The following is a 15,760-nucleotide window of genomic DNA, read 5'->3' as shown; positions in this document are numbered from 1 at the left end:
CACCTTTCGCAAAGAAGACAGTATAAACTTTATACTATAAAGCAAGCGAAGATGTGAATGATTCACATCAATGATTTTCTTTTAGTAAAACTAAATTTCTATCTTATCATGTATGTGACCAAAATTTCTTGTTTGTCTATATTCCAATAGAAAATGATCCAGGTTTTTTGAATTTGTTTTTATTCGTTTTGTCAACTGAACTTGTTAATTTGATTAATGATATTGTCTTATGGAGTAGTTAACATGACATATGAAATGAGCTGTGATGTTCAATAATTCTCAATCCCATCATAAATTATAATATCTCTAGTAAACCATAAAATGTTAAGAAAAAGAAGAAGTTTTTTTTTGTATTCTGCTCATCCCTTCACAAAACTGAAAGCCAATCTCGATATGCCACAAGAGAGCATAGTCAATGACTCAAAAGGCCAATCTATTAACGATGTCAAAATTTTAATTTAATCTAAATTGGTCAAAAAAGAATTACTTAAGAAAGACCAAAATATTAATAAATGATGAATAGATCTCACTTTTCAATGATTAAAAATTTGAACAGAAAAGTTTTCTGTTGAAAAATAATAGATCACGAGAAGTATCCTTATTGGCTATTGCCGATAATGATATAGTGTGTGAAACCAGACTTATCAAGAACTGAACGAGTTGTCAACAACTTGGTGTAGTCGCACCATATTAAACATAGAAAAATAGATTAGAACGTGTGAAATGTTGTTACGGATATAATGTAAACCAATAAAGGATTAGGCGAAATTACACATGAACGATGCAGCTATTTACAAGCTTTATTTAACACTTTATTTAACACAAAAATATTTGTTAGATGTATAGTTTTTTTTTATCAAATACATTGTTCGTCTTAATCTGTTTTAGAAAACCATGATATAAAAAAATTTAACATTTTACCAAAAAAAAATGATATCTAAAGATTATTGGAAGAATAACAAATGCTAACAACGAATATTTTATCTGATTATTCGAGCTAATATATTACAACTTGAAAAAAAATATGTAGATAAGAAAATGGAACATAGATAAAATAGGAGAAATTGTTTAAAATACCATAATTTTTGCAATATGATTGAAGATGCTTCAATGTTATCTGCTTAGTCAATCAAGTCTTCAAGCTATTCAACCATACTCACATCGGTCCATTTAAAATGATTAGTCCTGCAACATAACAATATTAAGTTTCATATCCAAAAATATAAAAAAATTGTCTACATATTGACATTTACCCCATCTCTTCCAAAAGAGCAAGCATGGAACAATCTACTAGGATTTTTCATAGTTTTTGACGTTTTCATTACTACAGCTTATCCACAACGACATATCTTAACAAATCCTCTTTCTTGATCACCCATTTCGACCAACTGTAACATTTATCAATTTTAACTCAAATCGTTGATTTCATCATCTATAACCTAAACAAATTATTCTTGCATAACACAAGTTATTGAAGACTTACCTCGACAAAAGCCTTCGGTTCTTCAAGTTTCTTGAATTTTTGTGTTCTTGTCTGAGAGAGAGAGTCGAGTGTTTTTAATTTTAATTTTTGCCCAAATTTAAAACAAAATGGTTTTGAGTAATGAACCAAAACGATGTTGTTTTCTCCTTCTGCTTGACAAATCTAATACCACGTATTATCTGACTAAGCTTGGTTAACGTTTGATTAATGATAAGTTAGTCAAGGTTGGTTTTTATGCTACAGACTGAAGTTCGGGTTGAAAATTTAAATACATTTCTAATTTAAGTATATTTTAGCACTTATGTTTTGTTTGGGTCCGAAATGGTACAACACAAAATATAAGGATTGAAAAGGCCACTTCTCCCGCTCATCGTGTGAACTTGTTTTGAATTTCCATGAATATATTAAAAGACGCATATAAATGTTAGAAACTGTGTATTTGTCTTTTTAGATAATGATTAATAATTACTATTTCAATCTAAATGGTTCCAGCTTATATCAAATTAATTAAGCAATATTACTATGAATAGTGGGACCAAGTACATATGGTGAGACAGTTTCTTTTAATGGTCATGGACCTTATGGTCTAAATAATTTATGTATGCTTATTTTGTCTTCTGCAACATATATACTATCGTTTTTTTGAAACTATTATAGTAGAGATAACCGCAGTACCAATATTGTGTTATGTGCTCGGAGATCGGATCAACTGATTATGTATTTGATGTTACACAGCAATCTATGTGTATGTGTGCATATATATATATACTATGAAGTTATTTTGGTAGGTAGTATATATTATGTTTTCTAATAAAAATATAAGAATGTAATTAGCTTTAAGCAAAAAAGTAGGAGTAGTATGTAATTAGCTAAGCACAAAAAAAAAAAAGTTTAGCTAAGCACACATTTATATAGACGACCGAGACGGTTGGTTATATTAATTTGCATGAGCTGGAGTGGATGTTTCTTGCCTATTTCACATCAAGACATGGTGCCCACTGTCCTCACAGCTCTATTAGAGTTATATTATATATCTATCTAAAATGTGCTGTCATTCACATTTATCCCATAGTTTTTTAATGTAAATTATTTCACATGAAAATGATAAGTTTGATCTGTAGATATCGAAAAGGTATTTAGACAAAAAAAATCGTATAAAAACTATATTCCAATTTTCTGTAATGTATTCTAACATTTTTTGTTTCTATTGATAGTGAAACTAATTCGATAGACAAACTAATAGTGCATTTTTTTTGTTATATACTTCTTTTTTTTGTTATGTGACACTTGTATGCTATACTAGATACTCTTATCTATTATATATAGACATTACCATATTACATACAGATCGCCAAAACAAGTAAATCTTCTTCACCGGTCAACTTGATCAAGTCATCATCGACATGGCTAGATCTTTGCTGCTCTCGCTAACCCTTGCGTGCTTCTTCACCGCAATGGTCTCAGCTCGTGACTGGAACATCCTAAACCAGCTCAAAGGAGGCAAGCCAACCACCAGCCAAAACGGCATAGGATCGTTGAAAGTATCAAACCTAAACGGATACTGCGAGAGCTGGAGAGTCAACGTGGAGCTTCACAACATCAGAGACTTCACGGTGGTGCCGCAGGAGTGCGTCTGGTTCGTCCAAAAGTATATGACGTCATCTCAATATGAGGATGACGTGGAGAGAGCCGTTGATGAAGCCATCCTATACCTCGGAAAAACTTGTTGCGAGAAGAAGAAATGTGATGGAATGGATGCTTGGATCTTTGACATTGATGACACTCTTCTCTCCACCATTCCTTACCACAAGAGCAACGGATGCTTCGGGTAAGAAAATTGAAAGTAACATATAGATTTGGTTCGCTCTGATTTGATTGGAGAAAATCTTAGTTTGAGTTTTTCTGGTGACAGTAATTATTGAAATACATATATATATATATATATAATGTTTTAAGCAGAGTAATTATATTTTAATCCGTTATATATAATTTTATAAATGTTATTACAAAGTTTGGATTTGACAAAAATTTAGTTTGTTTTTTTATAAGTGGTAGAACTTAGTTATCAATATATATAAACAAAAAAAGTGTTTATTTCGACTTTTGTTGACGCAAATAATATGGCTTAATGTAATGAATATATAACCAAAACATGATGTGATTGGATCTGAATAGGTTTGGTTACACTAACAGATCTCATATCAGTTGGTTTTGTTTGATAATCATTTGAAGCGATCGGGTTATAAGAACAAAGCTTGTTTGAGATCTGGTTTAGTTCGGTTTTTTTGCCTACATGGCTACAGCCTACATCTATCATTCCTCTCTTCTGGTTCGCTTTGCTCCGGTTTATAGCAACCGGGACTGAAATGTTACAATGATTTGAATCAGTGGTGAGCAACTAAACACGACCAAGTTCGAGGAATGGCAAAATTTGGGAAAGGCACCAGCGGTTCCAAGCATGGTGAAGCTGTTCCACGAGATCAGAGAGAGAGGCTTCAAAATCTTTTTGGTCTCTTCTCGTAAAGAGTATCTCAGATCTGCCACCGTCGAAAACCTTATTGAAGTCGGTTACCACGGCTGGTCTAACCTTCTTCTCAGGTATATAATCCTCGGTTCAAGTGTCTTTTGATTGTTATAATTGAGTAGGTAGGTATATAAATAAGTTCATTATCATGTAAAACAGAAATTTTATTTCTAATTTCTCTTAACTCTTGTCATAAAACCGAAACTAAAACCAATTCAGGATACGCTCTTTTTTTTTATGATGAGTCCATGTATTCTCACTTTAACATCACTAAAGGTTTGACTTATGGCACGGTAAAAATATGGTACATGTCAAGGTCCATATAAATCTATGATGAGCAACCAACATAATTCGAGCTTTCTGGTATAATATATTGTAAACCGGGTCGGGTACTAATAAAGTTGTCAAACCGTAAATTTGTAGGGGAGAAGAGGAAGAGAAGAAGAGTGTGAGCCAATACAAAGCAGATGTGAGGACATGGCTTACAAGTCTTGGATACAGAGTTTGGGGAGTGATGGGTTCACAATGGAACAGCTTCGCAGGTTGTCCAGTTCCCAAGAGAACCTTCAAGCTCCCTAACTCCATCTACTACATTGCTTGATCAAATCATATGTACTACTCTAACCAAAAAAAATAAGATCAGAATTCCAATCTTATTCTTGTGTCTTTTGATTCTCTCCCTTCATTTTTCCATTTCTGGTTTATATACCAATTCAAACGCTTATGAGTGATATGATATATGAACCAATATCATCTTTGTTTCAGTTGAATTCATCTTCTTCTTTTTTTTACTATTACCATTTTGGGCCTTTGTGAAACTGATTATGGGCTCTTTTTAAAAGTAATCTCATCTTTCTATATCTGATTGGATCTGATGAAATTCAGATATAAGATCAAAGTATATAACATTCAGCAAAGACTTAAGTAGGTATACATAATAACTTGAAAGCTACTCTAAGTTATTAAAGAACTAAAAAGAGTAACAAACAGCAGAAGAAGTTGGAAGCTCTCAAGCAAATAAATGTATAAAATAAACTCTTGACTAAACATAGCTGTCCCCTTCTTCCACCAAATCTTTTTTTGTTGCTGTCTCTTGAAGCTATCTTATGACACAAACCTCAGACCCAACCTCACCTCACAGTTTGGTACAACCTTTAGTTTCCTCTTTAGCATTTTTCCCCTTATATTACCGCCAAAGTTCCCATTGATTTCTTCAGTTATCAAAACACATAGTCCCATACATTTTTCTCTATCTCTCATTTTGCTCTGCTTCGGAGCTTAGCTTTCCTCGCCATGGAACCAAACACCATGGCCAGCTTCGGCGATGAGGTAAAAGAGAAAACAAGAACAACAAATATCGAAACTTAACTTTCCTACGTTTTGTTCTTTACCAAACTTTTTCATTTGGTGAATGCAGCAGCATCGTCATTCGTCCTTCTCGGCAAAGATCTGTAGAATCTGTAGGGACGAGGTCAAAGACGGCGACAATGGCCAGACATTCGTGGCGTGCCACGTGTGCGCATTCCCTGTTTGCAAACCCTGCTATGAGTATGAGCGTAGCAACGGTAACAAATGTTGCCCTCAATGCAACACTCCCTATAAACACCACAAAGGTAAGATCTAAAAATAAAATAAAAAAAGATTTAAGCTAGCTTCACTGACAAATTTTTTTTTGCTTGAAGGCTCTCCAACCATTGCTGGAGATGATGAAGAAGAAGAAAACAATGGTCATGTTGATTCGGACGATGAGTTGAATATCAAGAATCGCAAGGATACTTCCTCCATTCACCAGAATTTTGCCTATGGATCGGTAACTTAATGACTTTGATCTATATTTTCAGTTTCTTTGTAGCCTCTCCTTCCTAATTGAAATAAATAAAGATTCTGAGTATGTTTTGGTATTGCAGGAAAATGGAGACTACAATAGTAAGCAGCAATGGCGTCCAAGTGGCCGTGCCTTTTCTTCCACCGGAAGTGGTATGTTTAGTACATATATGTTGGGTTTATATATTACGTATGTACTAAACATACCTGTCTTTGTGTGATTTAATTTTGAAGTGTTAGGGAGAGAGTTTGAAGGTGAGAGAGATGGAGCCACAGACGCTGAGTGGAAAGAACGAGTTGATAAATGGAAAGCGAGGCAAGAGAAGAGAGGTTTATTGGTTAAAGGAGAACAAACAAAGGATCAAGACAGTCAATCTGATGAAGAAGAATTCCTGTAATAAAAATAAAAAAAAACACAATATAATCTTTTATTTTTAACTTAGAATAATAAAAGACTTGAAGCGCAAGTAACTAAGTTGTTGTTGTTGTTGTTGTTTTACAGAGATGCTGATGCAAGACAACCTCTCTGGAGAAAAGTCCCAATCTCTTCGAGCAAAATAAGTCCTTACAGGATCGTGATCGTTCTCCGCCTCATCATCTTAGTCTTCTTCTTCCGTTTCCGTATCTTGACACCAGCCAAAGACGCCTACCCTCTCTGGCTGATCTCAGTCATCTGCGAGATCTGGTTCGCGCTCTCTTGGATTCTTGATCAGTTCCCTAAATGGTTCCCGATCAACCGTGAGACCTACCTCGACCGTCTCTCTATGAGATTCGAAAGGGATGGCGAGAAGAACAAGCTTGCACCGGTTGATGTGTTTGTCAGTACGGTGGATCCTCTTAAGGAGCCTCCGATCATCACAGCCAACACTATTCTCTCCATCTTAGCCGTTGATTATCCGGTGAGTAAGGTTAGCTGCTATGTGTCTGATGACGGTGCTTCCATGCTCCTGTTCGATACGTTGTCTGAAACGTCAGAGTTTGCAAGAAGATGGGTTCCGTTTTGCAAGAAGTACAACGTAGAGCCAAGAGCTCCAGAGTTTTACTTCTCTGAGAAGATTGATTACTTGAAGGATAAAGTCCAAACTACATTCGTCAAAGATCGTAGAGCAATGAAGGTCAGTGAAAACAAAAGAAAGATCTTTTACTTGCGTATCACGAAACGGTTCTTTACATTCTTGATCCATTGTTTTGTAGAGAGAGTATGAAGAGTTTAAAGTGAGGATCAATTCTTTAGTGGCTAAAGCTCAGAAGAAACCCGAAGAAGGTTGGGTGATGCAAGATGGTACACCATGGCCTGGGAACAACACTCGTGATCATCCCGGGATGATTCAGGTCACATAACAGATTCTTCTCTCTTTTTTTTTTTTTGAATTATACAGTGGTATGCCGAAATGTTAATTCCCCAGTGGCTGGGACTTGATTCTTCTCTTTCGATAAAACACCATCAAAGATTCTGAAACAGACTACTTTGATATTCTTCTTCAGGTGTATCTAGGAAAGGAAGGAGCTTATGATATTGACGGTAACGACTTGCCACGCCTAGTGTATGTGTCTAGAGAGAAGCGTCCTGGTTACGCTCACCACAAGAAAGCTGGAGCCATGAATGCAATGGTAAGCAAGCAAGCAAGAAAACAAGTAAGCTTATGAAAACAAACAAGTAACTGTTTTTTGCTGAATAGTGGTTTCTTGGATTGTGCCAGGTTCGAGTCTCTGCAGTGCTCACAAATGCACCATTTATGCTGAACTTGGATTGTGATCATTACATCAACAATAGTAAAGCCATAAGAGAATCAATGTGCTTCCTGATGGATCCACAGCTCGGGAAAAAGCTATGTTATGTTCAGTTCCCTCAGAGATTCGATGGAATAGATCGCAATGATCGATACGCCAATAGAAACATCGTCTTCTTCGATGTAAGTCATCATCAACCATTATCAGCAAAAACAACACTCTAATTCTAAAAAAAAAAAAAAAAAATTAACTAAAACCCAGTTATGTTTTGTCGCAGATAAACATGAGAGGGTTAGATGGGATTCAAGGACCAGTCTACGTCGGAACAGGATGTGTATTCAACAGACCAGCACTGTACGGATACGAACCTCCCGTGTCTGAAAAACGAAAGAAGATGACATGCGACTGCTGGCCGTCGTGGCTTTCCTGCTGCTGCGGCGGAGGTAGGCGTGGCAAACCGAAGTCGGATTCGAAGAAGAACAAGTCAGGGATCAAGAGCTTGTTATCTGGACTGAGGAGGAAGAAGAAGAAGGAGAGTGAAACGACGACGAGCTATTCAAGAAAACGATCGACCGAAGCCATATTCGATCTTGAGGACATCGAAGAAGGGCTTGAAGGGTACGACGAGCACGATAAGTCGTCTCTAATGTCGCAGAAAAACTTCGAGAAGAGATTCGGGATGTCTCCTGTGTTCATTGCATCCACTCTGATGGAGAAGGGAGGGTTGCCTGAGGCGACGAACACGAGCTCACTCATCAAAGAAGCCATCCATGTCATTAGCTGTGGATACGAAGAGAAGACTGAGTGGGGCAAAGAGATAGGATGGATCTACGGATCAGTGACGGAAGATATTCTTACGGGGTTCAAGATGCATTGTAGAGGTTGGAAGTCGATTTACTGTATGCCTAAAAGACCAGCTTTCAAAGGATCTGCTCCAATCAATTTGTCTGACCGGTTGCACCAAGTGCTTCGTTGGGCTCTTGGTTCGGTCGAAATCTTCTTTAGTCGTCACTGCCCGTTGTGGTATGCATGGGGAGGCAAGCTCAAGATTCTAGAACGTCTCGCTTACATCAACACCATTGTGTACCCTTTCACTTCTATTCCTCTTCTCGCCTATTGTACTATCCCAGCGGTTTGTCTTCTCACCGGCAAGTTCATTATTCCCACGGTTAGTCTGATTACTTTTATACCCTTAAACTCTTTTTTTTTTTTTTTTGCACAGACTACAAAATATCATTGGTTACACCATTCTTAAAAAAATTAAAATTACATTGAAATACGAAAACATCGTCTTAGTATTATTTTTTTTAACTCTTTTTTTTATTGATCAGATCAACAATTTTGCGAGCATATGGTTCCTTGCGCTATTCCTATCAATCATAGCGACGGCGATCTTGGAGCTGAGGTGGAGCGAAGTGAGCATCACTGACCTGTGGCGTAACGAGCAGTTCTGGGTGATAGGAGGAGTCTCGGCTCACCTCTTCGCCGTCTTTCAAGGTCTCCTCAAAGTCCTCTTCGGAGTCGACACAAACTTCACTGTCACGTCCAAAGGAGCCTCGGACGAAGCCGACGAGTTCGGAGATCTTTACCTCTTCAAATGGACGACTCTTCTCATCCCTCCCACCACTCTCATCATCCTCAACATGGTCGGTGTCGTGGCAGGAGTTTCGGACGCCATCAACAACGGGTACGGCTCGTGGGGACCGCTTTTCGGGAAGCTGTTTTTCGCGTTTTGGGTCATCGTTCATCTTTACCCGTTCCTCAAGGGTTTGATGGGTCGACAGAACCGAACTCCCACGATCGTTGTGCTTTGGTCGATCCTCTTGGCGTCTATTTTCTCGCTGGTTTGGGTTCGGATCGATCCGTTTTTGGCGAAACAGACTGGTCCGTTACTGAAGCAGTGTGGCGTTGACTGTTAATAAAGACTATTTGTATTGCGTTTGCGTTTTGGCCGCCCTTTTGAGCCATCTCTGTTTGGTTTTTTTTGTTTCTTTTATTTGAGCAAAGAAGTTATGATAAAAAGGGATCATATAAAATACAAACAAATCAAATGAATCACAACACCCACATATGCAACAACAAACACACAACCATTTTGGTTTATTACACACAAAAACACACAAAGCCAATTAATTAAATAAAATGATATTTCACTCAGTGTAACCAAACATGTGTGGAACCGTGAGACATTTGGACATCATACTTTCTCTCTACCTGCTTGTGGCCATTGAGTGACTGTTCCAATAGCCACCAACTGTTCCGATAATAGGTGATTCAGGGCTCCGACTTGGAGATTGCCTTGGAGAGTTCGTTGCTGAGAACTGTTTTATCTCCTCTGAAGTCAACGCGCCCAGTATAGGTCTTTCATCGTAGCTTTGAACACCCATAGAGACGCTGCTGCATCCGCTGGTCGTGGTCTTCGATGTAGATAACCATGTTGAGAGGCTAGCGTCAACAGCTGGTACTTCTTGAGATCTCTTGATTCCATCTCTTGATTTTGGTTTCAAGCTGAATGAAGGTAACTCATCAACAACCTGAGGCTCTTGTAAGCTGAAGGATGCATTTAGTTTGTGTTCTTGATCGGAGATGAGAGTCACGTTGTTCTCCTTTCGAGACTGCGTCTGCATTGTTCTTCCTTTGGATTTCACTGCTTTCCACTGGGAGAGATTCTCGATGGGGTTCAGTACAGCGTTGACATATCCGGTTCTGTCTCTAGCGCTCGTGTTAGACTTGTCTTTATTCAAAACATTATCGGGAATCTCCTCGGTGTAAACTTTGTTGTTATCCCAGTTGTGTTGCTTCTCCTCGTAATCATCATCATAATAGTCTTCATCAAGCAGACCACCATCATCATCATCATCATCTTCTGGATCACTTTCATCACAAGCTGATACAGCATCCTCTTCTTCCTCATCGTCACTTTCTCTGCAATTCTGGTATCTATGGTTTGAAGGAAAAGAAGTTGACGAGTTGGAAGTAACATCACTCCCCTCTGATGAACATGGAGCCTGATTCGACTTCACCTCCTCTTCTTCAATAGATTCATCTACTGCAACGTGTTCATACGTTTTCACCTTGGAGTCAAAAGTCACTCTCTTACGACTTAGACTCGGGCTCGGACTGTTTCTCTCCTCAGCTTTCTCTTCACTGCAATTAAAAAAACAACAAAATCAATAACTCAAATCTGTTTAAGATAAAAACAAAGAATCAACGGTTCAGTTTTGTCTAAAAGGGACATAACAAGACTAACCAGATGTGAGTGGTCGGAATGACAGAAACCTTAGTCACTTCTTCAACAGCAGTAGGAATCCTAACATCCTTTGCAGACTTGGGAACTTCCTCAACAATAGAAACGCTAACATCCTTTGTACAACCCTCGGAGATTTTCTACATAAAAAAAAAAAGAAAAAAGATTACTTCAGATCAGACAAAACCCAACACAAATTAAAGCTGAAACTTTGTCAACAAGCAGCTCAGAAAGAGATCTTACGTTGGAACGAGGGTCCTCCCTGCGCCTCTGACGCCGGCGATTCTTCCGGCCACCGAAGCAACCTGGAAAGCAACCCATTTTTTTGAGAGAGTAGAAGAAGATAGAGAGTTCCTTCGAGGAGCTTTCACAATTTCTTGATCCAAGACATTGATTTGGTTTATCTTTTATTTACTCTTTTTCGATTTCCTTTTCTTTTTAATTTTAACTTTTTATTAAAATATTTATTTCGAGGGGGGAAAAGGAAAATGACCGTTACAATGTCTGAGTCTCTCTGACTCTGACCCCACACATTAGGCTTTGAAATTGGACCGTTGCTCTGTGGGCCCTCGCTTACTATAAAGAACTATAAAAATAATCGATGGGCTTTTATTACCCAATATATTATCGGTCCACTGATATTCATCGCAACTGAAGATTTTCTTCTTTCACGTGTACGGTCCGGTGTCCATATCAGATGAGGTATATACTGACGTGATACGTGTACGGATGATTTACAATGGCGGATAGATTTCTAGGTCGTCTCTGTATAAGGAGTATTTAGGAGAGAATTAGGGTTCTTAGCTTTGTAATCGGTTTAGAGGATAAGCAATAAAGGACTTTGGTACCTCAAAGCCTACCACTAAAATGTTTCCTTTTCTTTTAAACAGCTCTTAGTATGCAGCTTGCATTCTAACTGAACATGAGAACCAAACATTAGTGAATCCCTTTTTACAAGTCTTAGGTTTATGATTCGGATGTTTTTGTTCATTGCAAGTTTTGTATTATGAGCCTGACATGGAATTGTTACTTTATGCTCTTAGTTAAAATTAGCTTTGCTAATGAAAATTTCGTATTTACAGCTAGATAATGGTAGATTTTGCCTAAGCTTAGAACATTTTGCTAGATTTAAGTATATTTCTGGTTAAATGTCTCATTTTCAATACAATTGGATTATGACATATCATTGTCAAATTTGAAGAAGATGGAATTTCTAATAATTAAAAAAAAAAACATAAGTCTTCAAAATATGGTAGGGCTTGGCCAAACATTATGCGCATTAAGTAAGCTAGACGCGTCGTCACAATTAAAACTTTGAATTGTCTGTCTTTGCCATAACTATTTGTCTCTCAACGTATTCAATTCTTTTTTCATTCCTTTTATGTTATTTTTTGGCCTCGGAAGAATTAGTATTACCTTTTAGTTTGTTCAAGATTTCCAAAGTAATTTCTATAGTTGGCTTACAAATTTTTCACTATTCAATTATGTTCCTCTGTTTTGTTGTCTAAGTTACGTCCCGATTTTAGTAAAAAAAATTGTAACATTAATTAGTTCGTTGTTTTTAGGTTTCGTTGACTAATTAAATCTAATTTCCCATTTAATTTACTATAGACAAACGATTGATAGTCTAATGTAAAAACCAGCTACTCTAATAAGAAAAATAGGGCAAGCACCCTAATATAATTCACGAATATATAGATTAATACAGCTCATTGTAGCTAAATTTTCTGAGTCTGATTGGCACCTATCGAGATGAATATTTAGTTATCTACATTTTTTCCTCCTAATGACTTGTTATAGAGAGCACATCAAGTTAGATACACTGTTGGACGTTTGATGATAAATTGATATTGTTGAACATAGGCATGTAATTTTGGTTAACCAAACCAAACCATGCCTGTTTATAAGTTATTGGTTAACAAAGTATATTTAGCAGGCTACCAAAATTAATCTTAAACCAAATTTCCATAGATCATTTTAGTTTCATTCCACATCAATTTTCATAACACAGAGCATATATAGAATTATTTCAATAGATTCAGCCACCAACGAGATGGTTTCAATTGGTGATCTCAAAGGTTAACTTTTTTATTCTCTCTGTTTTAGGGTTTATCAATTATAAATACCTGTCAATAAATTTAAATAGTATACAGACATGAATTCATTGTCAAAAAACATACAAAAAGATAAAAAAAAACTTTCAGTACATATCAGCATGAATAAATATATTTAGAGCAGAATAGAGAATACCCGAGCTATGTTCTGACTCTAAGACCTACCATATCTGATAATCAAGATATCCTTATTTGGTGCTTCACAAAAACAGGGGAATCCACGGGGAAGTCTAGATACAATCTTCAAAAGCAACTGTCAAATCAAACACTTCAACACTATGATGGGAATAGTTCAATCACAGATGAAATGAACCAACTCTGCTCAACTATATGGAAGCTTAATTTACCACCAAAGGTTAAAGTACTTTAAAGTAGTTTGGTGGAAACTAGTCCATCAAGGAATGGCAGCTGCAGAAAATCTTGAAGAAAAGAGGAGTAAAATTTGATAGCACTTGCCAAATTTTTGGAGAGGAACATGAAACCCAAAATAACCTGATGTTTACCTTTAGAGTATTGAAGGAGGGAGACATGGTCTCTTGTGCCTCCTGAGTATAAAGCACTAGACTTAAACCAGGAAACTATCCTCTAAAATATGAAAGTGCTACTGGCTCAGACCAAAAGAGACCCAAGAAAAGTTTAAAATTTTTTTGTAGGCTGGAAAATATGAAGAATGAGAAACAATATAATCTTTCAACATAAAATGGAGCATATTCTACATGTGGTACATGGTGCATTAAGAGACAATCAGCAATGGCAGGAAGCAAACTACAAAAAAATAATAGGATCAACATATTATGTCCTCACGTTTGTAGAGAGAGTACGAGCAGGTATTACGTTACTCTCCATACTATTACCTTGTTGATGCTTTATGAAAAGGCTCAGATGAGCCTAGAGAAATAGGTTAGTCCTTATATAGCAAAGAAGGCATCCTTTATCTTCAAAAGTCCATCTGCAATTCGACCAACTAATACCGCATTTGAAGTAGAAGCTCAATGTTGATGGAAGTGCAGCAACAAAGAACGTTAGGCTTTAAGCAAGTTGTTTTTCTAAGTGACTGCAAAGGGCTTATAGATGAGTTAAATCGATTCAATACTGAAATGACCATCGAAGGAGTCCGTAACACATAAATCCACTCAATGGTACAAGACCTCCTAGAGATCTCAAGGAAGGATCAACTTACTATTCTTCATGTGTTCTAGAGATTGTACTATCTATATAGATGCATTAGCTAAACAAACAATATCGAAATAGAAACCAAAACTATGTAATTTTATGAATGTAATAATATTAATAATATAAGGAGTTGACAAAAAATACCTAGATAGTTTGATTAGACTACATACATGCCAATAAGTGTTAATTCTATTATTAAATATACAAAATTACAATTTTCGTTTCTCTTATATTATTGTATAAAATAGATTAGCGAACATACTATAACTGTTGCATTAGGACAGAATGAAGTGAATTACTTATTATATTTTTTTGGTCAACAATATTAAGTATATAAGATTTTATTACCTTACTGAAAACAATAATCGAAATTAAATAGAAAACAAATCTGCTGACCCAAAAGAAAAAAAAAACAAATCCAAAAGAGGAGATTCCTTTTTCTTTACCCCAAAACCTTTGAATATTTGCGTTACTTACTATGGTAAATTATAAGATATGGTAAAGAAGGGAGGGTGTTTAAGTCATTACAGCTATGGTATAATCGTAAATTAAGGGGTAGAGTTTGCGTCGTATCTCTCTATATATATTGTCCTAACCCCACAGACTCCCTTTGCCCCTTCATTCTTTTTCTCTCTCCCTCTCTCAGCGTGTAATCTCTCTTTCTCTCTCCACTTCTAAATATTATATCGTTGATTCAAAAAAAAAAAGAGATAAACTCTAATAAAATATTCATCTCTGAATAAATTATTATCCTTCCACCTGATTTATTTCAAAACAACCGTTTCACCGCGGTAGTTATATATTTTACACACTGCTGACGTGGCAACCATCCAATAGCAAACGGCCATGAATACCAAAACGATGCGTCTTCCGCCACGTCGTATGCTGACGTCAGACAAAAGAATTCTCCCGAGTGTCGCTGAAAAACCGACTGAGACCACCGGCGCAACAAATCAACCACCGCCGCCGACGACTACCGCCGCCGGTCCGAATCAGCTCCTTGCGGGATATTTGGCTCACGAGTATCTCAACAAGGGCACACTCTTCGGAGAGCAGTGGAGTCCGGCTCGAGCCGAGGCGAGGAAGAATAAGGCGAGCCATGAAACAGAGCCAAGTGATTATAAACGGAGGAGATATGTGGAGGTAGCTGATATCCTCAGGGCAGACGGGGCCTTCATGCCAGGTATCGTCAACCCTTCACAGCTTGCCCGATCCCTTAAACTGTGATGGCGCTAATCCACGTGGACGAATGACATTGGCTGGTCCACCTGAAAATCATTCCTCCTCGTTAGGCGTTTTTGTTATTGTTGTTGTTTGGGATTAGATGTAATGTGTGTTATTGTAAATCTGGTGATGTTATCGATTAGCCAACGTTGTTGAAAAATTGATCGCCGATTTAAATATCATTTCTGCAAAATGTCTGGTTCTGGTGTGCATTATAAATAATAGATCAATGTTTTTATTCATCAATGTACTTTTGGTTATCTAGAGGTGACCTTTGATTTGCAAAAAAAAATTCAGGTTCGATAAAAGGTTTGGTTGTAAAGATTGTTACAAGTAATCTGCTCGTTCAGTCGAAAAAGGGGTGTGCGTTGTTGGATTTACAGTAAACACTAGTCGACAAAAATTGTTGAATCCAACAAAAAAAAAAAGCACTTTAAGGC

The 15,760-nt window shown here is 37.0% G+C and overlaps 4 protein-coding genes across 5 annotated transcripts; 3 read left to right on the top strand and 1 right to left on the bottom strand.

The window, feature by feature from the left end:
* Positions 1-2,671: 2,671 nt before the first annotated feature.
* On the top strand, positions 2,672-4,804 carry LOC103827934 (acid phosphatase 1). The gene is made up of 3 exons (XM_009103495.3): positions 2,672-3,311; positions 3,872-4,081; positions 4,431-4,804. The coding sequence occupies exons 1-3, from the start codon at positions 2,887-2,889 to the stop codon at positions 4,606-4,608; spliced, it is 813 nt and encodes a 270-aa protein (XP_009101743.2). The 5' UTR covers positions 2,672-2,886; the 3' UTR covers positions 4,609-4,804.
* A 243-nt stretch (positions 4,805-5,047) lies between these two features.
* On the top strand, positions 5,048-9,622 carry LOC103827933 (cellulose synthase A catalytic subunit 4 [UDP-forming]). Of its 2 annotated transcripts, none has more exons than XM_009103493.3 (11): positions 5,048-5,336; positions 5,425-5,620; positions 5,690-5,817; positions 5,915-5,984; positions 6,066-6,225; positions 6,334-6,946; positions 7,026-7,163; positions 7,317-7,442; positions 7,532-7,744; positions 7,840-8,730; positions 8,894-9,617. In XM_009103493.3, the coding sequence occupies exons 1-11, from the start codon at positions 5,301-5,303 to the stop codon at positions 9,479-9,481; spliced, it is 3,159 nt and encodes a 1,052-aa protein (XP_009101741.1). In that variant the 5' UTR covers positions 5,048-5,300; the 3' UTR covers positions 9,482-9,617. The 2 variants fall into 2 exon arrangements, with proteins under 2 accessions (XP_009101741.1, XP_009101742.1); XM_009103494.3 differs by having other exon boundaries at positions 5,111-5,336; positions 5,428-5,620; positions 8,894-9,622.
* LOC103827931 (nuclear polyadenylated RNA-binding protein 3) lies at positions 9,594-12,899 on the bottom strand. The gene is made up of 3 exons (XM_009103492.3): positions 11,053-12,899; positions 10,813-10,949; positions 9,594-10,709 (listed from the first exon to the last, which is right to left on the bottom strand). The coding sequence occupies exons 1-3, from the start codon at positions 11,128-11,130 to the stop codon at positions 9,773-9,775; spliced, it is 1,152 nt and encodes a 383-aa protein (XP_009101740.1). The 5' UTR covers positions 11,131-12,899; the 3' UTR covers positions 9,594-9,772.
* A 184-nt stretch (positions 12,900-13,083) lies between these two features.
* Positions 13,084-15,560, top strand: LOC103828122. Its single transcript, XM_009103721.3, has one exon. The coding sequence runs from the start codon at positions 14,943-14,945 to the stop codon at positions 15,321-15,323; it is 381 nt and encodes a 126-aa protein (XP_009101969.1). The 5' UTR covers positions 13,084-14,942; the 3' UTR covers positions 15,324-15,560.
* The last annotated feature ends 200 nt before the right edge of the window (positions 15,561-15,760 follow it).

Source organism: Brassica rapa, chromosome A06 (genome assembly GCF_000309985.2).
Source record: "Brassica rapa cultivar Chiifu-401-42 chromosome A06, CAAS_Brap_v3.01, whole genome shotgun sequence".
NCBI lineage: Eukaryota > Viridiplantae > Streptophyta > Magnoliopsida > Brassicales > Brassicaceae > Brassica > Brassica rapa.
Note: the sequence above shows the minus strand (reverse complement) of the source record. Positions and strands in the feature narration are given on the sequence as shown.

Bases quoted from the DNA above. Each gene is read 5' to 3' on its own strand.
- LOC103827934 (XM_009103495.3), top strand. From the start codon at position 2,887: ATGGCTAGATCTTTGCTGCTCTCGCTAACCCTTGCGTGCTTCTTCACC. The intron at 3,312-3,871 runs GTAAGAAAATTG...GATTTGAATCAG, and splicing joins AAGAGCAACGGATGCTTCGG to TGGTGAGCAACTAAACACGA. The intron at 4,082-4,430 runs GTATATAATCCT...GTAAATTTGTAG, and splicing joins TGGTCTAACCTTCTTCTCAG to GGGAGAAGAGGAAGAGAAGA.
- LOC103827933 (XM_009103493.3), top strand. From the start codon at position 5,301: ATGGAACCAAACACCATGGCCAGCTTCGGCGATGAG. The intron at 7,164-7,316 runs GTCACATAACAG...ATTCTTCTTCAG, and splicing joins ATCATCCCGGGATGATTCAG to GTGTATCTAGGAAAGGAAGG. The intron at 8,731-8,893 runs GTTAGTCTGATT...TTTATTGATCAG, and splicing joins GCAAGTTCATTATTCCCACG to ATCAACAATTTTGCGAGCAT.
- LOC103827931 (XM_009103492.3), bottom strand. From the start codon at position 11,130: ATGGGTTGCTTTCCAGGTTGCTTCGGTGGCCGGAAGAATCGCCGGCGT. The intron at 10,950-11,052 runs GTAAGATCTCTT...TTTTTTATGTAG, and splicing joins GGGAGGACCCTCGTTCCAAC to AAAATCTCCGAGGGTTGTAC. The intron at 10,710-10,812 runs GTTAGTCTTGTT...TTTTAATTGCAG, and splicing joins ATTCCGACCACTCACATCTG to TGAAGAGAAAGCTGAGGAGA.
- LOC103828122 (XM_009103721.3), top strand. From the start codon at position 14,943: ATGAATACCAAAACGATGCGTCTTCCGCCACGTCGTATGCTGACGTCA.